At 38.1% G+C, this 23,170-nt stretch overlaps 1 protein-coding gene across 5 annotated transcripts in view; it reads left to right on the top strand.

The window, feature by feature from the left end:
* The window catches only part of UBE3D (ubiquitin protein ligase E3D), a 160,228-nt gene extending 137,261 nt beyond the window's left edge, over window positions 1-22,967 (top strand). For 3 of the 5 annotated variants that reach the window (XM_064288489.1, XM_064288479.1, XM_064288480.1), the window contains one exon: window positions 22,344-22,967. In XM_064288489.1, coding sequence (XP_064144559.1) covers window positions 22,344-22,465 — 122 coding nt within the window. In that variant the 3' untranslated portion in view covers window positions 22,466-22,967. Of the gene's footprint in view, window positions 1-18,754; window positions 18,818-22,343 lie in introns of those variants that run through there. The other 2 variants (XM_010586491.3, XM_023544168.2) reach the window with 2 other exon arrangements.
* Window positions 22,968-23,170: the final 203 nt, after the last annotated feature.

Here is a 23,170-nt window from a genome sequence, read left to right as displayed (position 1 = left end):
GGGTTACCAAGGAGCACCTGGTGGATTCGAACTGCCGACCTTTTGGTTAGCAGCCATCACTCTTAACCACTACGCCACCAGGGTTTCCACAGTTCCCTTAAGGCCCTATTTAGTAATTTCTCCCTCTCCTGCAACTTCTCTCTGCTTTCTATCATCAAGAATTAATTTTGCCCATATTTGGACTTGATATAAATCACACAGTGTGTCTGGACTCTCACTTAATATGTTTTGGAGAGTTATCCATATAAGTGTGTACATCAGTAGTAATTTTTTTTTTTTTGCTTGTTTTTTATTGTAGAGTGTTATTCTATTGTATGACTATAACTCTATATAACTGTTCCCCTGTTGATGATCACTTGAGTTTTTTCCAGTTTGGGGCTATTTTGAGTAAGTTTGCTATGAACATTCTGGCAGAGTCTTTTTTGTGGGCGTAAATATCTAGGAATGGAATTGCTGTGTCAGAGAGTAGATACATGTTTAACCTTAAGAAACTGCCAAATACGTGTGCAAAGTGCATATACCATTTACACCCCAGCAGCTATGTCTGAGAGTGGGTGTTGTTCCGGATCACCATTAGCAGTTTTTATTTGAACCCTTCTGGCAGACATCTTATTATGGTTTTAATTAGCATTTCCCTTATAACCAGTGGATTTGACCACCTTTTCATGTGTTTGTTGTCCATTCGTTTATCTCCTTTTGGGACCAGTCTATGTAAATCTTTTTGTTGTTGATTTATAGGAGTCCTCCAATATTAGGCTTGAGTTTTGCAGGAATCTGTGGCTATTCCCCAGGGACTGAGAAGCCTTTTGCCATCCGAATAATTTGGTCTAAATTATAAAAAAAAAAAAAAAAAAACTATAAAACATGCCGTTCTGTTTTTTGTTTTCTTCTGTTTCCAAACGTAGTGTGATATTTGGAGAATGTTTTCCTTTAATGAGTTTAAAAATATCTTCTCCTGATTAGCCAGGCTAGTATGCAAAACTAATTTTATTTTCTTTGGGATAGCCTTCCAATGCCCAGTCTCCACACAAAGATCAGCTCTACCTCATCCTTCCACAGCTTTGACAGGCAAATTAAGGGCAGGAACCTGTCCCCACACAGTGAGTCACCTTTATAATTCCATGCCCAAGGGAGTTTCTTGGTGAGGCTTTTTCTGGAAGTAGCTATTAGTTATTTTTCCCTTCTGCTTCCATTTTTCGTTTATGCATGAAGGAATGTCTTCACCTAATATATTTTTTTAAGTTCTCTATCTGGAAAGATTCCTTTTTCCATTCCCATTTTCTGACAACCCAACTTAGCTATTTCCTTTTCATTCTGGTGGAAAACAAAGAGATTCGTGAGCTTTCTTTGTATTTAGTTTCTGTCCAACAAAATAATTCCTGTTGCTAGAGTGATGTTTTCTAACCTCTCTTCCCTAGCTTGTTGTTGTTGGATGCCATCAAGTTGATTTCTAACCAGACAAAAAGATGCATCTTTGAGTAGTTTAGGACCTGGCTTCAGAATATTATCCAAGGGTACTTGAAGCAAGCTATTTTCTCACTGCGCTTTGAAAAGAGAATGTGCCCCAGAAGGGAAATGGCTTATGTGTATATGTATACATGAGGTAACATGTCCAAAGCACTTTGTAAGTAGTAAGGCAGTTATAGTTGTGATCTGTAAATACCATTCTCCACTAGAAGAACCAGGCTCTTTGGGCAAATGGCTGATTGTATATCTAGGATAAGAAATGTATAGTACAAGCCCGAGTCCTTTCATACCAGAAAGTAATCTATTGTAAACTACAGAGGTCATGTCAACAGGACTTACACGCCACCTTGAAGAGGTTCTCATTGACAAAGATGAGGCAATTTGAGCATCAATAAGAATCATGACTGCAGTGAGTTAAAGCATATCAAATATGTTGTATACCCATGAGTTCATAATGACACTAAAAATACCAATAAACAAAAACTGTCAATTACCACATTCCAGTCTCTCGAAAACTCTATAGGACAAATGACCTGATTTCTTCAAAACATAAACTGCCAAGGGATAAAAAAAGGAGGAACCTATGGTTTAAAGGACACTTTAGAGACATACCAACTTATTGCAATATTTGGACCTTATTTGGATTCTGACTTGAACACATGCTAATTGTTAAAAAAAAAAAGAAAGAAAAGAAAAAAATCATGAGTTAGTTGGTGTTCTATTAAGGAATTAATGTTTTAGAAATGATCACGGCATTGTGGTTTTGTTCTTATAGTAGTCCTTCTCTTTTAGAGGTACATACTGAATTATATATGAAATGATAGTTCTGGGATTTGCTTCAAACTAGTTCTGTGGCAAGGGTTTGGATGAAATGAAAGTGGCCATGAATTGGTTATTACTGTTGCTCGTTAATGAATATATGTGGATTTATTATCATCTCTTTACTACAGTATATGCTAATATTTGAAAATTTTCATGAGTTAAAAGCAAACACACAAAAAACATTTAAGCACCAGGCAGATTATTGGTGTAGTGGGTTTACTAGAGAAGCAAGGTAGAAGTTGAACTGGGAGAGATGATTGCTAGGGATAATTGGACTTGAGTGAAGACCATGTATCTTGATGGGTTTGTTTATAGGTGTATCAGAATGAAAAGATTAGTATCCCACTGACCTAACCTGCCTTCAACATTTTTCTCTCTACCTTTGTTTATTAGTGTCATACTAATGTTCGGAATCTATCAGTCATTATTCTTATTTAATCTCATTCTTGAGAAAAGGAATGAGATGGTACAGACTTGTTTCATATTGGGTGGGGTTGTCCAAAGATCCCTGCTCAGAGACCCCATCTAGGCCCATCCTCCTTTTCCTTCCATTTCTCACGCCTTAGGAAGATGAAAAACTCATAGAAAATTTGGGAAAATTAAGAAACATTTTTTTTCTTTCCAGAGGAATTTTTTTACCCTTAGATCAGTGGAAAATTGAAGGGAACGTTTTCAAATCTGTTTGTAGGCTTCATCTTTAAATATACTAAATGGATAGTCTGAGAGCACAGCAGCCTCAATAGAATCTTGTTTATGTTCAGAGCCTATTAGCAATTTGGATGTGTTAAAGACACCTAAAACGATGGATGAGTTTTCCAAATTTTCCCTATTCCCAATCAAAACGCTTTTCTTTGTGGCCTTATAACTTGGACAAATTATGGTCTTATACTCTCCTCAGATAGTGTGTTTCTGTTTCTCCTCTCAGGCCGTCTCTAATTTTTGAGGTTATTTCACGTTTTGCTACAAAGCACCCTTGATATTTAATGTTAAGTTTGCAGCTCTCCAGTCATGAATTTTGGGCCCCATCTAGGCAGGTGGAGAAGTCGTTTGGCCTGAGGGGAAGAGAATACCTGTCACTGAAATTGAAGTATCTGTGACAATCCTTGAACAGCCTGAGGAAGAGGAAAGCCCCATCTTACAGATGAAGAAACTGAGGCAGAAAGGCTACATAATCTACCATGTTGCTCTAGAAGATACATATATCATTTTTCCTGAGCCAGATTGACTTACCTTGAATTGTGCAAATTCCTCAATCAGTGACGACAACTCATGGAACTTGTGTTTCTGTGGGAACTTGGCAGGATTCAGGTCTCATAGTGAACTAGAGGCCAGCATTTTCTGACAGTTAATTTTAACAGATGCTATTATTTCGCAAGAAAATGTAGTTGAGCTTTGGTTATTTCCAAGTACTCAATGCCTCAATAGCCAGAAAAATCTAATCCACACTGTAATACACTAATGATTGAGTGGCTATAGGTTGTATTTATGTCCATCCATTCCCACTGTTTTGCAGCATGTCTTGGTGAATAATCATTCAGATTCTTCTTTCCAGTAAATGTTATCATGCAAGTTGGATTTACTTGGGAAAGGCCTTGTTATTAGGTGCCATTGAGTTGGTTCTGACTCCTAGCGACTCTACGTACAACAGAACGAAGCACTGCTTGGTCCTGCGCCATCCTCACAGCTGTTGCTATGTTTGAGCCCGTTGTTGCAGCCACTGTGTCAATCCATCTTGTTGAGGGTCTTCCTCTTTTTCACTGCCCCTTTACTTTGCCAAGCATGATGTTCTTCTCCAGGGACTGGTCCTTCCTGATAACTTGTCCAAAGTACAGGAGATGAAGTCTAACCACTCTCACTTCTAAGGGGCATTCTGGCTATACTTTGTTCTTCTGGCAATCCATGGCATATTCAATATTCTCTGCCAACACCATAATTCAAAGGCATTAATTCTTTTTCAGTCTTCCTTATCCATTGTCCAGCTTCCAAAACCAAACCAAACTCGTTGCTGTCAAGTCAATTCCAACTTATAGCAACCCTATAGGACAGAGTAGAACTTCCCTATAGAGTTTCCAAGGAGCACCTGATGGATTCGAACTGCTGACCTTTTGGTTAGCAGCCGTAACTCTTAACCATTACACCACCAGGGTTTCCATTCTCCGGCTTAGGGCCTAATTTTTATAAATTCAGTCACGTAGTTTCATGTGTTAAAAGTAATCTTGGGTGCTTATAAAGAAAATGTTCTACATTTGATTATAGTGAGTAGCGTCTGGGGTCTTAAAAGCTTGTGAGCCACCGTCTAATATACTCCACGGTCCCACCCTGTTGGGAGCAAGGGAGAATGAAGAAAACCAAAGACACAAGGGAAGGATTAGTCCAAAGGACTAGTGGACTACAACCACACATCCTCCACCAGACTGAGTTCAGCACAACTAGGTGGTGCCCAGCTACCACCACTGAATGCTCTGACAGGGATCACAACAGAGCATCCCAGGCAGAGCTGGAGAAAAATGTAGAGCAAAATTCAAACTTATGAAAAAAGACCAGACTTACTGGTCTCACAGAGACTGAAGAAATCCTGAGAGTATGGCCCCTGGACATCCTTTTAGCTCAGTACTGTAGTCACTCCTGAGGTTCACCCTTCAGCCAAAGATTAGAGAGGACTATAAAACAAAATGAGACTAAATGAGCACAGCAGCAGGAGGGGACAGGAAAGCTGGTAATGGAGAGCCCAAGGTTGAGAAGCGGGGAGTGTTCATATGTCATGGGGTTGGCAACCAATGTCACAAAACAATATGTGTATTAATTTTTTAATGAGAAACTAATTTGCTCTGTAAACCTCCATATAAAATAAAAAAATAAAATCTTGGATTCAGAGCTGAATTTCTAAGGTATGGATTATGTCCCTAATCAAGGATGTGCTGGTTTGAACCCCTAGGAGTACTGCCCGTTACATACCTCAGAGTCCCCCTACAATCCTATCATTCTGGGCTTGGAGTTATTTTTCAAGTAACAGGTGATATTTTTCACTAAGCCACCTACATTCTTAGATTTGTGAACAGTATAGGTACGTAGTTTTTTTTTCAGATGCAATGTTTGCAATTTCAGTACCTGTCACTGGTAGATGTTGTTACTTAGCGTAGGGTTACACAAGAAAGCCCTGTTTAAGCCTTGAATATATTATATACGCAATCAACCATTTGTGCTTTTTCTTTTGAAAATAAACAAAGAAACATGGATTCGTTCTGAAGAGCAGAGAAAGACATGCATTTATAGCAAGATTTAAAACAAATAAAACTTTAAGGCACAGGAATAATTAGCTCTTGCATTTATTGAACAAGTCCATGAGAGCCAAAGTATCACCTTGAGTATATCCCACCTGAATTTAGAGACCATCTCAGGAATAGATATGACACATTGAACACTCATGACCAAAGACCAGACAGCTTGTGGAATGACATCAAGGACATCATAGATGAAGAAAGCAAGAGGTCATTAAAAAGACAGGAAATACAGAAAAAGACCAAAATGGATGTCAGAAGAGACTCGGAAACTTGCTCTTGAATATTGAGTAGCTTAAGTGAATGGAAGAAATGATGACGTAAAAGAGCTGAACAGAAAATCTCAAAGGGTGGCTTGAAAAGACAAAGTAAAGTATTATAATGATATGTGCAAAGACATGGAGATAAAAAACCAAAAGTGAAGAACACGTTCAACGTTTCTCAAGCTGAAAGAACTGAAGAAAAAATTCAAGCCTCGAATTGCAGTAGTGAAGGACTCTGTGGGCAAAATATCAAATGACACAGGAAGCATCAAAAGCAGATGGAAGGAATACACAGTCACTGTACAAAAAACAATTGGTCAATGTTCAGTCATTACAGGAGGTAGCATATGATCAAAACTCGATGGTACTAAATGAAGAAGCCCAAGTACCCTGAAGACACTGGTGAAAAACAAGGCTCCAGGAATTGACAGAATACCAATTGAGATGTTTCCACAGATGAATGCAGCACTGGAAGTGCTCACGTATTTATGCCAAGAAATTTGGAAGACAGCTACCTGGCCAACTGACTGGCAGAGATTCATATTTATACCTATTGCAAAGAAAAATGATCCAACCGAACATGGAAATTATTGAACAATATCATTAATATCACACACAATAAACTTTTGCTGAAGATCATTCAAAAGCCGTTGCAGCAGTACATTGACAGGGAATTGCCAGAAATTCAGACCAGATTCAGAAGATGATGTGGAACCAGGGATATCATTACTAATGTCAGATGGATCCTGGCTAAAAGCAGAGAATATCAGTGTCTTAGCACTGTTTTGTTTTGTTTTGTTTTGTTTTAGGCATCTAGTGCTGCCATAACAGAACTACCACAAGTGGATGGCTTTAACAAAGAGAAATTTATTTCCATACTGAAAATAAAAGTTCAAATTCAAAGTGTCAGCTCCCGGGGAAGGCTTTCTGCTCTGTCAGCTCTGGAAGAAGGTCCTTGTCCTCAGTCTTCCCATGGTTGAGGAGCTTGTCAGACGCAGGGGCCGCAGGTCCAAAGGGTGCGCTCTGCTCCTGGTGCTGCCTGCTTGGTGGTATGAGGTCCCCAACTCTCCACTTGATTCCCTTTCCTTTTATCTTGAGAGATAAAAGGTGGTGCAGGCTGCACCCCAGGGAAACTCCCTTTACACTGGATCAGGGAGGTGACCTCAGTAAGAGTAGTGTTGCCATCCCACCCTAATCATCTTAACATAAAATTACAGTCACAGAATGGAGGACAATCACACAATGCTGGGAATCATGGCCTAACCAAGTTGACACATATTTTGGGGCAAATACAATTCAATCCATGACAACCAGAAAGATGTTTACCTGTGTTTTATTGACTATGCAGAGGCATTGGACTGTATGGATCATTAACAAATTATGGATAACATTGCAAAGAATGGAAATTCCAGAATACTTAACTTGTGCTTATGTGGAACCTGTACAAGAGGCGTCATTCAAACAGAACAAGGGGATACTGCACGGTTTAAAAGTCAGAAAGGGTGTGCATCAGAGTTGTATCCTTTCACCATAATTATTCAGTCTGTATGCTGAGCAAATAATCTGAAAATCTGGACTATGTGAAGAACATGGCATCAGGATTGGAGGAAGACTCATTAACAACCTGGGATATGCAGATGACACAACCTTGCTTGCTGAAAGTGAAGAAGACTTGAAGCACTTACTAATGAAGATAAAGACCACAGCCTTCAGTATAGATTGCACCTCAACATAAAGAAAACAAAAATCCTCACAACTGGACCAATAAGCAACATCATAATAAATGGAGAAAAGTTTGAGGTTGTCAAGGATTTCATTTTCCTTTGATCCACACTCAACACCCATGGAAATAGCCGTCAAGTAATCAAATGACACCTCGCATTGGGCACATCTGCTGCAAAACACCTCTTTAAAGTGTTAAAAAGCAAAGATGTCAGCTTAAAGACTAAGGTGCACCTGACCCAAGCAGTGGTGTTTTCAGTCACCTCGTCTGCATGCAAAAGCTGGACAATCAATAAAGAAGACTGAAGAATTGATGCCTTTGAATTATGGTGTTGGTGAAGAATATTGAATATACTGCCAGAAGAACAAACAAACCTGTCTTGGAAGAAGTATAGGCAGAATGCTTCTTAGAAGCAAGGATGGTGAGACTTCACCTTTCATACTTAGGACATGTTATCAGTAGGGACCAGTCCCTGGAGAAGGACATTGTCATTGGTTGAATTATGTCCCCCCAAAAATGGGTGTATCAGCTTGGTTAGGCCATGATTGCCAGTATTGTGTGGTTGTCCTTCATTTTGTAATTGTAATTTTATGTTAGGGTGGGATTGTAACACGACCCTTACTCAGGTCACATCCCTGATCCCATGTAAAGGGAGTTCCCCTGGGGTGTGGCCTGCACCACCTTTTATCTCTCAAGAGATAAACGGAAAGGGAAGCAAGCAGAGAGTTGGGGACCTCATACCCCAAAGAAAACAGCACCAAGAGTAGAAAGCATCCTTTGGACCCAGGGTCCCCGCTCCTGAGAAGCTCTTTGACCAGGGGAACATTGAGGACAAGGACCTTCCTCCAGAGCCAACACAGAGAGAAAGCCTTCCCCTGGAGCTGACATCCTAAATTTGGACTTCTAGCCTACTAGACTGTGAGAAAATAAATTTCTCTTTGTTAAAACCATTCATTTGTGGTATTTCTGTTATAGCAGCACTAGTGACTAAGACAGGCATCATGCTTGGTAGATAGTGAAAAAGAGGAAGACCCTCAACGAAATGGATTGACACAGTGGCTGCAACAGTGGGCTCAAGCATAACAACAATTATGAGGATGTCACGGGACTGGGCAGTGTTTTGATCTATTTTACATAGGGTCGCTATGAGTCAGAAAGGACTTGATGGCACCTAAAAACAACAACATTTTTTGAGAACCTGTTTTGTGCCAGGGCCTGCTGGGCTATTTGTTCCTTTATCACTAATCCTCACAACCACTGGTGGGCAGAAGGAGATGAAGCTGAGGCTCCCGGAGATCATTCAGCTAGGAGGCAGCAGGATGGGGACTCAAGCTCAGTTCTCTCCTAGTCCGGAGCCTGCATCTCTGCTCTACCAGCCTCTAGCTATGTTCGAAGTGCTGCCTTCTCACGCTAATCTGTTTTTACTTCTGTTTAATGTACTCTATGTCCAATTCTCCTTTTCATATCAATTAGAATTCACCTTTTTGCACTCTCCTAGTGTCCACCCAAGTCTTCTGGCTTCTCAAGGAGCTTTGATGGTCTATACAGAACTTAACCACTTTGAACACTGACAGCCCTTGATTACTGTACACTCTTCTTGTGCTGTTCATAAAAGAACCCTAACCTGTTCTTGACCCAGAGAAGACCCTTGAGCAGTTCCATATTAAAGAGCCCCTTTGCCTTCCTTGTGGCTTAAGTCCCTGAGTGGTACAAACCGTTAATGCACTCAGCTGCTAACTGAAAGTTTGAAGGTTTGAGTCCACCCAAAGATACCATGGAAAGAAACACCTGGCAGTCTACTTCCTAAAAATTAGCTATTGAAAACCCTGTGGTGCACTGTTTGACACACTTGGGGCTGCCATGATTAGGGATTGACCGAACAGAGACTTTTTTTAATAAAGTAAAAGAGTCAAGGCACATGGTAAGCTATCTCATAGTGCTGTCGTCTTCAGTGTGTTGAGAGTTTACCTTCGTTTCATTTTGTAGTTATAAATCCTTATAAACCATTCCCCACCCTGCCTTTACAATAGGTTAATTACGGTGTCATGATCCCTGTTTATTTCCAACAAGTCCAAATAACAGGCTTAAGAAATTAATGGTGTTTATCTTTAAAATGGATGTATTAGCATGTTTTCCTTTTTAAAGATTTATGTTTTTTTATATTTTCCAATAGTAAATGGCTAAAGAAAATAAGCATCTGATTACCGTTTGATCCCTTTCTGTTATTTGATTATTCCAAGTCATGGTCTTTTTTACTGAACTAATTAAACTATGCCAGTATAACTCATTCTGCTTTCTTAATTTACTGACAAATTCCTTGCTGAGACTTCAGGCCAATTTCTTGCCTATCCTATTAGCGTTTCTTGCCTGCCTGAAGATTTCTCCTCTAATGAAAGAATTATTTTCTTTTTACACCTGTACTCGTTACCTTTGAGTCAATTTCGAGCGGCAAGTGGGTTCGAACAACCAACCTTTTGGTTAGCAGCCAAGCGCTTAACCACTGTGCCACCAGGGCTTCCTTTCTTTTTACCCAAAACCAGAAGGCCTTTAATTTGCCATTGTATGTCCTCTTTCTCCCTCTTACTTCCTTTATGGAAGCCAGTTGTATAGTCTTTACATTTACAGTGGGAACTTTGGAATATATATTTCTAATCCAAAAGAATCCTAACTGCTACTAAATCTGACTTAAAGTTGGAATATAATGGATTCCTTCAATTAAAGTTATCATAACAATTGTCTCTCACCATAATTAGATGTCAGGGAACTTGTCTGGTGGAATGAACACTAGACAAAAACCTGATTGCACACCCAGCCTTGTTACTAGTGTATAGTGATGAGTAAAGGCTACATAAATTCTCTGAATCTTGGCTTCTCATTTATAATTGGAGGACAATTAAATTAGATATTTAATTCAAATGGATTTTTAAAGACTTAGTGAGATGAGGCCACGTCTGACACAATTTCTTTGCTGAATAAATACATATTAACATTTATTAAAGAGCTTACACAAACAAAAAAACCCTGTCAGTAGGTAAAGGAAAAGAACATGAATTTGCAATTGACCAAAAAGAAAAATAATTATTAAATGAACATTAGACATTTGGGAAATGTTTAAACTCGGAATGAGTTCCAATTAAATTTAGGCAAAAGCATTGAGACATCATTTTTTCTTTTATGAAATTAACATTAAAAAAAAAAGACCTAATGCTGATGGCATAGTTAATAGTATAGGCTCATTGGAAAAAAAAAAATACATCAAATTCCAATAATATTTCATACCTTTCAATCTAATAATCCCATTTCTAGGACTCTGTCTTAATATAGTTTTTTTTAAACATGGAAAACTATGGAAACATAACAATTAATATTTCAGTATTATGATATTAACAAACCTGGGAAGAATCTAAGTTTCTAATGGATTAAGTTATGATGGATTACTTTACAGCTATTAAAACAAGAATATATGTGATAATTGGTATAAAAAAAGGATCTTAAAACTATATGGAAATATACCCAATTGATAACTATGTTAGGGTGTTATAGCATATGGTTCTTTTTCTTTTTTCCTGTTTCTCCAAACCTCTTGTAATATTACTTTTAAGATTAAAATTAGAGTTTTAGTCTAATGTATTCAGCCCGAAAAAAAATATTTTTTGAGTGCTTATTATGTGTGTGGAAGATTTGCCATTGCATTTTAAGTTTTAAAAATTGATAAAACCTTTCCTCATTATTTACTCCATGGCAATAAAGAAAGCAAAGAAGTGTGCTTAGTGGGAAATTTAAAATAAGTACTTCATACACAATTTAAGATTTACGATGCTATTTTGTGTAACCTAAGCATTTAATGCCAGTCTGTCAGCCCAACCCATGGTAAATATAATGGTGTTCTGTCTCGCTGTAGCCATCTGCTTCAGGACGCATACCAAAATTAACTTACCAGCTTACTCAGATCTTTCCACTGAGGAAATACGGTCTCAGTGATATATCAGCCAGAACATCAATGTGAGCAATAATGCATCTCAAAGCTAAATCTAGAGGTAGCTGCATTAAAGTAAACTAGACAAGATCATTTGCCAAATATTGTAAAATTCTTTAATTTGAAATTTTTGTTGAGATAAGTGTAGATTCACATGCAGTCGTAAGAAATAATGTAGCGATGTCCTGTGTACACTTTGCCCTGTTCCCCCTATGGCAAAGTTTTTTGCAACTGTAGTACAATATCACAACTAGGATGTTGACGTTGATATAATCCCTGAATCTTACTCAGAGTTCCCCAGTTTTACTTGTTCTCATTTGTGTGTGTGTGTGTGTGTGTACTAAGTTCTACACAGTTTATCACTGGTGTATGTTTGTGTATCCACAACCACAGTCAAGATTCTGAACAATTCCATCAGCAAAAAGATCCTTCTTGTAGCCCTTTTATAACCTCATCTTGCTACCCCATCCCCTCTCCTCCATCCCTAACCCCTGGTAAACACTAATCTAGCCTCTAGTGCTAAAATTTTATCATTCCAAAAATGTTATATAAATGGAATCATAAAAAAAAAAAACCTATGTAATCTTTTGATATTAGTTTTTTTCACTCAGCATAATTTCCTGGAGAGTCTTCCAAGCTGCTGCCTTATATCAATAATAAGCTTTTTATTGCTGAAAAGTATACCATGGTATGAATGTGTACTACAGTTTGTTTAGCCATCAGTTTACCTAGGCTGATTCCAGTTTCGGCTATTAAAATAACGCTGGTATAAACATTTGTGTACAAGTTTTTGCACGAACATAAATTTTAACTTAGATAAACTTTCAAGAGAGCAACTGTTGGGTCATTTTGTAATTACATATTTAGTTTTAAAACAGTCAAACTGTTTTCTCAAGTGTCTATACCATTTTACATTCCCCCCAGATTCAGTGTATGAGAGATTCCATTTCTCTGCATCTTTGCCAGCTTTTGGTGGTGTTACTAGCCTTATTTTGAAGTCAAATTTATGATAATTTTCTTTATCTGAATTAACCAAATAATTTTATCAGAGAGACCCATGTGGGGTGACTAGACTTAAAAAAGAAAACAATATCAAGTGTTTCAGAAGCCCCCCTCAACCCCCCCCCCGCAAAAATCCATTCATTTAACTCATAAAACAAACTAACTTTACCTGATAGGCATGGTTGAAATATTTGGCTCCTTCAGGCTCTAGATAACTATCACAAAAGGTTCAGCTCTCTCTCTTTTTTTTTGATCCAAGTAAAATGTTTATTTAATTCATGAACTTTTTCTAGGAAACATTCACCCAGTCTCCTATATCAATATCAGGAAACAGGGCTGGGCATATTTGCTCCTTTCTCTCTTCTAGGGCAGAAAGGAATTTTATTGTCTTCTAGAGGGAAAAAAATAGTTTTTCAAAGGATTCTTTGGGCACCCTAGACCAGCACTGTCAATCACTAGTCTAGAAATGAAGGTGCTAGATTAGGAGCTCTGTGTTTCAGTCCCTCTTCTCTTCTAATTGGAGCCCTGGTGGCACAGTAGTTAAGAACTTGGCTGCTAACCAAAAGGTCAGCAGTTCAAATCCATCAGCTACTCCTTGGAAATCCTATATGGCTGTTCTACTTTGTCCTATAGGGTTACTATGAGTTGGTATCAACTTGATGGCAACAGGTTTTTTTTTTTTCTAATTAGCTGTGTCACATTGGGTAATCAATACCTCTCTAAAACAGTTTGCTCAGCTGTATAAAATGGTTGGACTAGATGAATGACTCTCAAACTCTAGCATGCATTGGAATCAGTGGGAAGGCTTATTTAAACACTGATTGCTGGGCCCCACTCCGAGTTTCTGACTCAGTAGGTCTGGAATGGGGCACAAGAATTTGCCTAACAAGTTCCCAGGTGATGCCAGCGATGTGGGTGTAGGGATGTTACCTTGAGAACTGCTGGGCTAGGTTATGCTGAAGTGCCCTCTGGAACTAACAATCTAAATACCACCATCCTCTCTCTGCCGTCTGCCCCTGAAAAAAAATCTCCAGTTTTGCTTTCTGTGAAATAAATTATGCCTTGTCCTTTTCTTTTTAAAGTGGCACAGACATACAGTGGAATATAATACAGCCATTAAAATATCACAGTTGAATATTCATTGTCTCAGGGAAATTACCACAATATATTATGTTTCTTATTAAAGCATATTACAAACTAGAAAAATGTCCAAGTAAACATGAAAAATAAGAATCTAGAAAGATATATCCAAAGTGTTAACAGTCTCTATTCTTAGGTGACAGAGTTGTAAAAATTTTATTTTCCTTTTTTGTGTTTTCCAATGTTGTCTGTAATTCATACAGTAATAAAAGTTATTAAACAAAAAAATCACAGTAGGCAATGGAAGTCTTGATTCTTCTATGTTTTAATAATTACAGTAAAGAACTTGTTGAATACGAACCAACAGAAGGAAGGCTGTTCAGGTATGAGATTAAATTGTCCAGGACAGTTTTCAAAGGTAGCTGTGACTTTCCTTGGTCTTTTTCCTAAGCAGTGTGGTAGATCACATTGTGCCCTTCTTCCTAGTTGACAGAATTCTGTACACCTGCAACTGAGCAGTCCTGGCCTCAGGGGCACTCATTACATTATGTCACTGTGCCTGCTTAATGTTTTCATGGCACTCTTCCAGTGTTAACTAGTGGGATCAACAGCCACAGCTCACTATCTATTCCCTGCATTCTTGACATTGGGTCAGAAAGTATTTTACCTGGATGAAGCATGCTCCTTTTTTTGGTTGTGTCTCTGTTAGAAGAATTAATATTTATTTACAGCTAAAATAGGAGTTTACAAGTAGGAATATCATTAAGATAAATCTGTTTAAATGACAGAAACCAGTCATCTGCTATGGAAAGCTATTTTCTTTCCCTAAATGTGGATTCGTGTCCCTCCTAGGATTTCTAAGTACTGATATCCTTAGTATAACTTACATTTGTCTTCTTTAATACCCATGCTCCTCAACCTTAAGAAAGATAGGTAAGAATGAGCATGGCGTCCTTGAAATGTTATTTATTAAAACAGTTTTGCCGCTCAAGTCACCTCTCCTCAAACAATTGATCGTATTTCAATTAATTGATAATATAGAAAGCATAGCATTGTCTTCCTCCTTCTTCAATCCTGAGCTCTAGCAGCTGTTTCTGAATAAACTTGTTTGGTTGGAGGTATGACACCAGTAGGGCAGCGCGGTGTTGATTTTCAAAGCACCACTCTAGTCCAGAGCTGTAGAGGTACCGCCTTTTCCTTCCATCAAGTTCTTTCCTGCAGATAGATATTCCCTGGAAACGAGAATTTAAAAGAACCTTTTGATTTATGAGCAATAGTGTATTTATTGTAGTAGAACTGTTTTATATTATGCATTTTAACACCCACCCTCTGCGCTGGGTATCATGGGATTATTTTGTTACAGATAGGCTTTGTGCTTGAGGCAGTATATTTTTATGTACCTTCTAAAGACTGTTGCCATATAAATGTTTGCCCCCATGGGTTTGCCATCATTAGGAAAGCCACTGGATTTGGCTTATATAACTGAGAGTTTTGGTAACTGAATAAAAAAAACTGCTTATTCACTATAGCATTAGTAGCACCATCCGGCTCTGCGGGAGAAAGATGTGTTGACCTGCTTCCGTAAAGATTACAGCCAAGAAAACTTTATAGGCAGTTCTACTTTATCCATAATCTGCTTATTCTGAAAGAAGTTTCTCTTTAGAACTTACCTTCTTTGTTGAAGAACAGGATCAAGACCCAGTAACTGTTGCACGTGTCTGTTTTCAGCCCAATCTAGAGATGAACAGGCTTCAGTGGTCCCATTTTTTCTCCAACACACACATCTCTCTTATGGTACTTCACATACTGTAAGTGTTGCTACTGGCCTTTGACCTAGATGTCCACTGGAAAACATAGATGTGCTTAGCGTAACTGTTTCCCAGGTAGGAGAAAAGCAACACATTTTTAATTTATATGTAAAGTATCAGATTGTACCCAGAGCTTAAAGAAAATTCAGGATGAAGGTTTAAATCAATTTAGAGACTTCCACCTCACTTCTTTTCCCCCTACTTTTTCGAGGTTCTTTCTGTAGAATTTGTGCAGAAACTCTGTTTGCAGTTGGAAGGCGGAACTGATATTCATTTAGTCTAATATTTCTGTCCACGGTTATTTGGTACACACACAATTTTGCCATTTTAGAGGAACAGGATCTCTCTCCTCATTGCACTGCTTCTCGTATCTTCGGACTTTTGTTCCACCCTTTCTGCTTACCACTAATTCATTTAGCAAGACAGCATCTTTTAGTGGGAACAAGTGTGTGCCAAATTCTGTTCCTTGTCAGCACAATATTCATAACTAGAGTAATAATCACCTCCTTCAGAATACAGTTTCAGAAGTCTGTCTTCCTTTCATAACCCAAGAAGACTAGTTATTCTTCCCTCAGCAGGTGTAGATGTCATCTTAAACTTATCCCACTGTGTTAGAATCTCCTCATTACTTGCCTGCCTTTTTACTTGCATGCTAGCACCACGAGAGAATTCCTTCTTCTCAGTGTGGTCTTGATCCCTGGCATACAGGATATACTAATGATTGAACGAAGCCAGCCAATACAAAGGGACAATTTTCCTTTACTGTTTATCCAACTCAAAAAGTTGAGTCCAGGCAAGGGAGAATGAAGAAAACCAAAGACACAAGGGAAAGATTAGTCCAAAGGACTAATGGACCACAACTACCACAGCCTCCACCAGACTGAATCCAGCACAACTAGATGATGCCTAGCCACCACCACCAACTGTTCTGACAAGGATCACAATGGAGGGTCCTGGACAGAGCTGGAGAAAAATGTAGAAAAAAATTCTAACTCACAAAAAAAGACCAGACTTACTGGCCTGATAGAGACTGGAGAAACCCTGAGAGTATGGCCTCCAGACACCCTTTTAGCTCAGTAATGAAGTCACTCCTGAGGTTTACCCTTCAACAAAAGATTAGACGGGCACGTAAAACAAAATGAGACTAAAGGGGCACACTAGCCCAGGGGCAAGGATTAGAAGGCAGGAAGAGACAGGAAAGCTGGTAATAGGGAACCCAAGGTCGAGGAGGGAAAAGTGTGGACATGTCATGGGGTTGTTAACCAATGTCACAAAACAATATGTGTACTAATTGTTTAATGAGAAGCTAGTTTGTTCTGTAAACCTTCATCTAAAGTACAATTAAAAAAAAAAAAGTTGAGTCCAGTTGCTATCAACATGGGCCTGGTCAATGATGAATTAGTGAGTTTGTAAAAAAAAAAAAATTTAATTCCAATGTTATGTATGATGTCAAATATATTTGATAAATGCTAGAAAGTCATTTTATTTTATTATTTGTATTTATATTTTGTAAATTAAGTTTGGATCTTAGAAATTGGATTTTAAAGCAAGAATAATACTCTTCTTTTCCATGCCATAAAGACAGTCTATTTCAGAACATAACTTTGAAGAACTGTACCTCAATGTAAAGGAACCCTGGTGGTGCAACAGTTAAACACTCAGCTGCTAATTGATAGGTTGGCAGTCCGAACACATCTCCATGGGAGAAGGACCTGGCGATCTACTTCCATAAAGATTATAGCCGAGAAAACCTTATAGGACAGTTCTACTTTGTCACATGAGGTCACTATGAATCAAAAATCAACTTGACAGCACGTAACAAAAATAACAGTAGCCTAGACATATTCAAGGCATAGTTTTATTTTCTTAAGTCTACAGTGCCTTTTAAAAGGGAAATTTGAATCTTTTCTAAGGCCCCCAATTATTACGAAATTCACATTTCCCAGTATTTTACAGTTTTATCTGACTTGTTTAGCACACCCAAAAGCACTTATGGTGCTTTTTATTTTTTTAATGCTAATTTTATCTTGTGCAGCCCACCTTGACAGCATGTCTTTTTATTGATTGAATTTCCAACTCTGTGTTGAAGAGTGAAAGTTAATTATATAAATTTGTTATCTAAGGTAAAAGAATATTAAAAATGTTTAGCGTGTTACGCATATATATTAAAGTTTTATAAAACTTAACATTTGGTCAGAGATTACATCAGCCTAGTCCTGTTTATTGTGGCTTAAGAAGATTGCTTTTAGATGATGACTCAAAGCAGGGATGTTATTTTTAGACATCTTAAATTTCTCTTCGCTTTCTATTCCCAATTCTCCATATTCAGGTACACAGAACACAGAGAATCAAACCTTATAGCAAACATGAAGGAATCCCTCCCTCTCTCCTTTTTAATAATTATTTATGCTTTTATAACTATATATTCCAGAAACATAACTATGGAGCCTAAAGCTGCAGCTGTACTCATAGTCTGAAAAGCTTTACAACTTTTACTTTTGGGACTAAAACTAAAAAGATGAAAAATATAGTTTTTTCTCAGTGTAGAGGAGGAAAATAAAATTATTCTCTCTTAAAATAAATGGCAGTTTGGGAAAGCAATTTTTCCTGTCATGGATAAAAGCTAGGGAACACAAAATCAGCATTTAAAATATGTTAACTCACAGTGTTTTAAATAAAAAAAAAAGCTAAAATGCATTGTACAGGACCTGTTCCCAAGGATGATTGTAATTTCTTGTTATTAAGTCCTGACAAATACATAATGTACTTGTCAGGCAGAACTATAAAAGTTAGAGATGAAGAAAGACACGTTAGGTCAAATTTTGAAGTTTTTCTTTTTTTGATGAAGATCTCCATTTTTCATTGTTTAATTTAATCAAATCAAATCAGCCTTCTGTATAGTTCTCCCTCTTGGTTCATATTCATAGGCATGCCAAAGAAAAGAAATTTTCTGATATTTGAGGCAATACCGAACATTTAAAGCCCCTTCCTGGGTAGTGCAAATGATTAAGCACTCAACTACTAGCCAAAAGCTTGGTGGTCCGAACCCACTCAGAGGCTCTCAGAAGACAGGCCTAGAGATTCTGCTTCTGAAAGGTCACAGCATGGAAAACCCTATGGAGCAATTCCATTCTGCACAATGGGGTCGCCATGAGTTGGAATCAATGCCACAACAACTAATAACAACAACAAAGCCTCTATAGTTTTATCACATTTATCTATAAAGCTATAGTGGCAAAAGTTTTGTAATCTGAGTAAGTCATTTAATTTTTCTGAACTTCTGTTTCTTTGTTTATAAAACACAATTACAAATGCCTGTTTTATTTAAATCACAGTCCTGTGCCGAGAGGATGAAATGAGTCAAAGGCTTTGTATACCCAAAAGCATTATCCAGGGTTCAGGTAGGTCCTCTTATAATTTCCATTTTGCAGATTAGGAAAGAAAGGTTTAGAGAGGCTAACACACTTCAAAGTCACACATTAAATGGGAGCTAATTCTAAAATCTAAGCCTGTAACATCAATATTTCTCAGTCTCAGCACTGTTGACCTTCTGGGGTCGGTGATTCTTCATTAGGGTGGGGTTGGGAAGAGGCTGTCCTGTGCATTGTAAGATGTTTAGCAGCATCCCGGGCCTCTACACTCTTCCCAGTTGTGACCACCAAAAATGTTTCCACACTGCCAGTTGTCCCTGCTGGGCAAAATCACCAGCAGTTGAGAACCACTGGTTTGTATGATTCCAGAACTAATGTTCTTAACCATTTTCATGATGGCTTTTACCAGCATTATTGTTATTCTGAGTATTTCCTGCTAAGAATACCCCCATGACATAGCAATTTTCAGAATTAAAAAGGGGTAATTGGCTTTCATCCATCGTTTTTCTGTGTCTGAGTATTAGCAGTGGCGTTGTCTTCTTTGGAAGATGGTGAGTTTTGCATCCCTGTAGACTGCTCATATGGAAGCAGGATATCCTCTGCCCAGGATGCTATCCACAGTGAGCCAGAAGTCATATTAAAGGACTTCTAGATGAAGTGCTCACTCATCTATGCCAAGAAATTAGGAAGACAGCTACCTCGCCAACTGACTAGAAGAGATCCATATTTGTGTCCATTCCAAAGAAATGTGATCCAACAGAATGTGGAAATGATTGAACAATATCACTAATATCGCACGCAAGTAAAATTTTGCTGAAGATCATTCAAAAAACAGTTGCAGCAGTTCATTGACAGGGAAATGCCAGAAATTCAAGCTAGATTCAGAAGAAGACATGGAACCAGGGATATCAGTGCTGATGTTAGATGGATCCTGGCTGAAAGCAGAGAATACCAGAAAGATGCTTAACTGTGTTTTATTGACTAAGTAATGGCATTCAACTGTGTGGATCATAACAAGTTATGGATAACATTGCAAAGAATGAGAATTCCAGAACACTTAGTTGTGTTCATGCATAACATGTACATAGACCAAGAGTCAGTTGTTTTAACAGCATGGGAATACTGAGTGGCTTAAAATCAGAAAAGATATGCATCAGGGTTGTATCCTTTCACCATACTTATTAAATATGTTTGCTGAGCAAATAATCTGAGAAGCTGGACTATGTGAAGAAGAACGGGACATCAGGATTGAAGGAAGACTCATTAACAACCTGTGTTATGCAGATGATACAACCTTCCTACTGAAAGTAAAGAGGACTTGAAGCACTTACTGATGAAGATCAAAGACTACAGCCTTCAGTATGATTACACCTCAACATACAGAAAACAAAAATCCTCACAACTGGACCAATAAGTGACATTATAATAAACAGAGAAAAGACTAAAGTTTTCAAGGATTTCATTTTTCTTGGATCCACAATCAACACCCATGGAAGCAGCAGTCAGGAAATCAAAAGACACATTGCATTGGACAAATCTGCTGCAAAAGACCTCTTTAAATCATTAAAAAGCAAAGATGTCACCTTGAAGACTAAAGTGCGCCAGACTCAAGCCATGGTGTTTTCAATCGCCTCATATGCACTGGACAATGAATAAGGAAGCTCAAAGAAAAATTAAGACCTTTGAATTACGGTGTTGGCAAAGAATATTAAATATACCATGGACTGCCAGAAGAATGAACAATCTGTCTTGGAAGAAGTATAGCCAGAATGCTTAGAAGCAAGGATGGCGAGACTTCATTTCATGTACTTTGGACGTGTTATCAGGAGGGATCAGTCCCTGGACAAGAACATCATGCTTGGTAAAGCAGAGGGTCAACAAAAACCAGGAAGACCCTCAACAAGATGGATTGACATAGTTGCTGCAACAATGGGCTTAAACATAGCAATGATTGTGAGGATGACACAGTACCAGGCAGTATTTCGTTCTGTTGTATACAGGGTCGCTCTGAGTCGGAACCTATCTGAAGGCACATAACAACAACAGACAGCAGCTAAGCGGTGGATAAAGTGTTCAGCTGCTAACCAAAGGGTCGGTCATTCAAACTCACTAGACGCTCCACCTACTAAAATGTGGAATCTGCTTCCATAAAGATTTACAGCCTTGGAAACCCTATGAGGCAGTTCTGCTCTGTCCTATAGGGTCGCTGTAAGTCGGGTTTCGTTTTGTAATGTGTTAGAAGGCAGCTAACAGCAAAGTTTCTCTTCCCCTGTAATTGTATAATTATTTCCTACCATGTCCTACCAGTCTCTCTTGAACAGTCCCTTTTCATAAGAGATATTCATGGGCTCTTGGTATCTGCTTTAGCCGAGAGGCAGAGAAGAAAAACACATGAGTTTTCATATTCATTATCTCATTTAATTTTCACAATAAGCCCTTGAGGTTTGTCTCAATTGTCTGTGTTTACATTTATTTAGGAAACGACCTTTTTTCTTTGCCTGTTTCTTCAAGGTTGATGGTGTGCTCATTGCAGAGCTTGCTGTGGAAACTCAGCAGGAAGTTGATATGGAAACTCAGCATGTGCCTTTCTTTCCAGCACTGTATGAAGAATAACATACTTCTGAATTACTCAAAATAAAGCAGACTCTTTCTCCGGCATGCCTCTTACTTTTTACTTTCCCCATACAAGGATCTTTAAATACATGCTCCTTTGACTTCATTTTGGGATTTAAGAACCAACTTACTTGATAGTTGACAGGTTTCCTGTATTTTTCCACGAGTAGAATGCATTTACTTCTGTTGCTCACCCTTTATCCAAAAAAGACCTAGAACAGGCTCCCCCAACCTTCCTCACTTCCCCACCATTATCTCTAATCTACATTCAGTTCCGAATACTGGCAATATATTTCCAATATCTTATCACCTCTGGATTAAAACTTTCTAAACTTTCATGATTGACTTATGTTTATTTATTACTCTTTATTAAAACCACTGGGAAATTAGATACATTTGATCTGGGCCTCATTAAACAACCTGAAAATATTTTGTATGTAGGGCCTGTATGAATTAAAAATTTCTCAAACACTAGTTTTTAAGATGAATTTCTGCTGACAAGCACAGTAAATATAATTGAATGTAATTAAATGTATTGTTGTGACCTGAGAAGAGGCTGGTGTAATTACTGGTATTAATAAAAAGGAACTGGAATTACCTAGGCATCGGTGTGACTTGGAACGCTGCTTATGGAAGGTCCCAAACAGTAGTTTGAACCAATGGGAAAGAAAAGTAATTCAACTTTAATGTCCATTAAAACTATATATTTTTTTTTTCTTTAAAGTGCATGTGAATCATTTAATTACTCTATGGCTCATTTTAAAAAAAGGCTAATTGGCTCCTGCTATAAAATGTCAACGTCTAGGTTGACTGAAAGAGTCATTTTTGTTTTTCAATGTGCATCCTATCGACCAGATATAACTGATTCTAATTTGATGTGCTTCTAGCCGTTTCACCATGTTATATAAATGAAGTTGGTGGGTTTTTCTTTCTTTTCCAGGTGGCTTTCTTGAAGATGTAACTATTGGCACTCAGGCATTCCCTCCTTGGGAGACAGCCCTCCAGCACCAACACGGAGTGCGCCAAAGGCCAGCAATCTGCACAGCCGGTAGCTGTTACTGAGACAAGAACCAGAGCCATAGAATAGCACTGCATTTTTTATTTTCTTTGTTTGGATATTTTCTCTAAGAGAAGAGTTTACTTTTGGTCTTCGAAAAACCAGGGCTATGAAGAAAGTAGTAGTACCCAGTTGTCAGCAGGATGAGATAAGTATAGAAGTTACATCTCTATTTCCCACAGAGAAGAATATTCAAATATGTGCTGTGTCAGCACCACCTGGAAGGATATTAGCTAATGGAAACCCATCTGTCCTATGAGGAATGCAGTGAGGAACTTCATTTGGCCGAACTGACTATTAACTGTTGTAAATCCTAGGAAATAAATTTACAAGAGCTTCTCAGGTTTGTTTAAAACAGATTTATAAAAGGAAATAAATGGAATTTTTTATATCCAAACCTTATTCAGAGGAAGATACTCACGTTTGATTCCATGTTTGTTGGCTGATTATCAAATTTAAGGTTTTCCCATTTTCTCAAGCCTGCATCTATTCCTTTTGTTCTTGGTTTTCTTTACTAAAAACTTGAAAATTAATAAATATACTTCATTGGCACCCTGCTGCAGAGTTGTCTTACTCCATCTGTGCCAGGGCAGATCGTGAGGAGACCACTGAATGAGATTGTTGAGCTATAGGGAATCTCACGGAGCACATGCTGGGTCCTAATCTTACAGAGAAGGCATGAGACTTGACTATAATTGCACAAGTAGGAT

This window comes from Loxodonta africana, chromosome 1, assembly GCF_030014295.1.
Source record: "Loxodonta africana isolate mLoxAfr1 chromosome 1, mLoxAfr1.hap2, whole genome shotgun sequence".
In the NCBI taxonomy this organism is placed as follows: Eukaryota; Metazoa; Chordata; class Mammalia; order Proboscidea; family Elephantidae; genus Loxodonta; species Loxodonta africana.
Note: the sequence above shows the minus strand (reverse complement) of the source record. Positions and strands in the feature narration are given on the sequence as shown.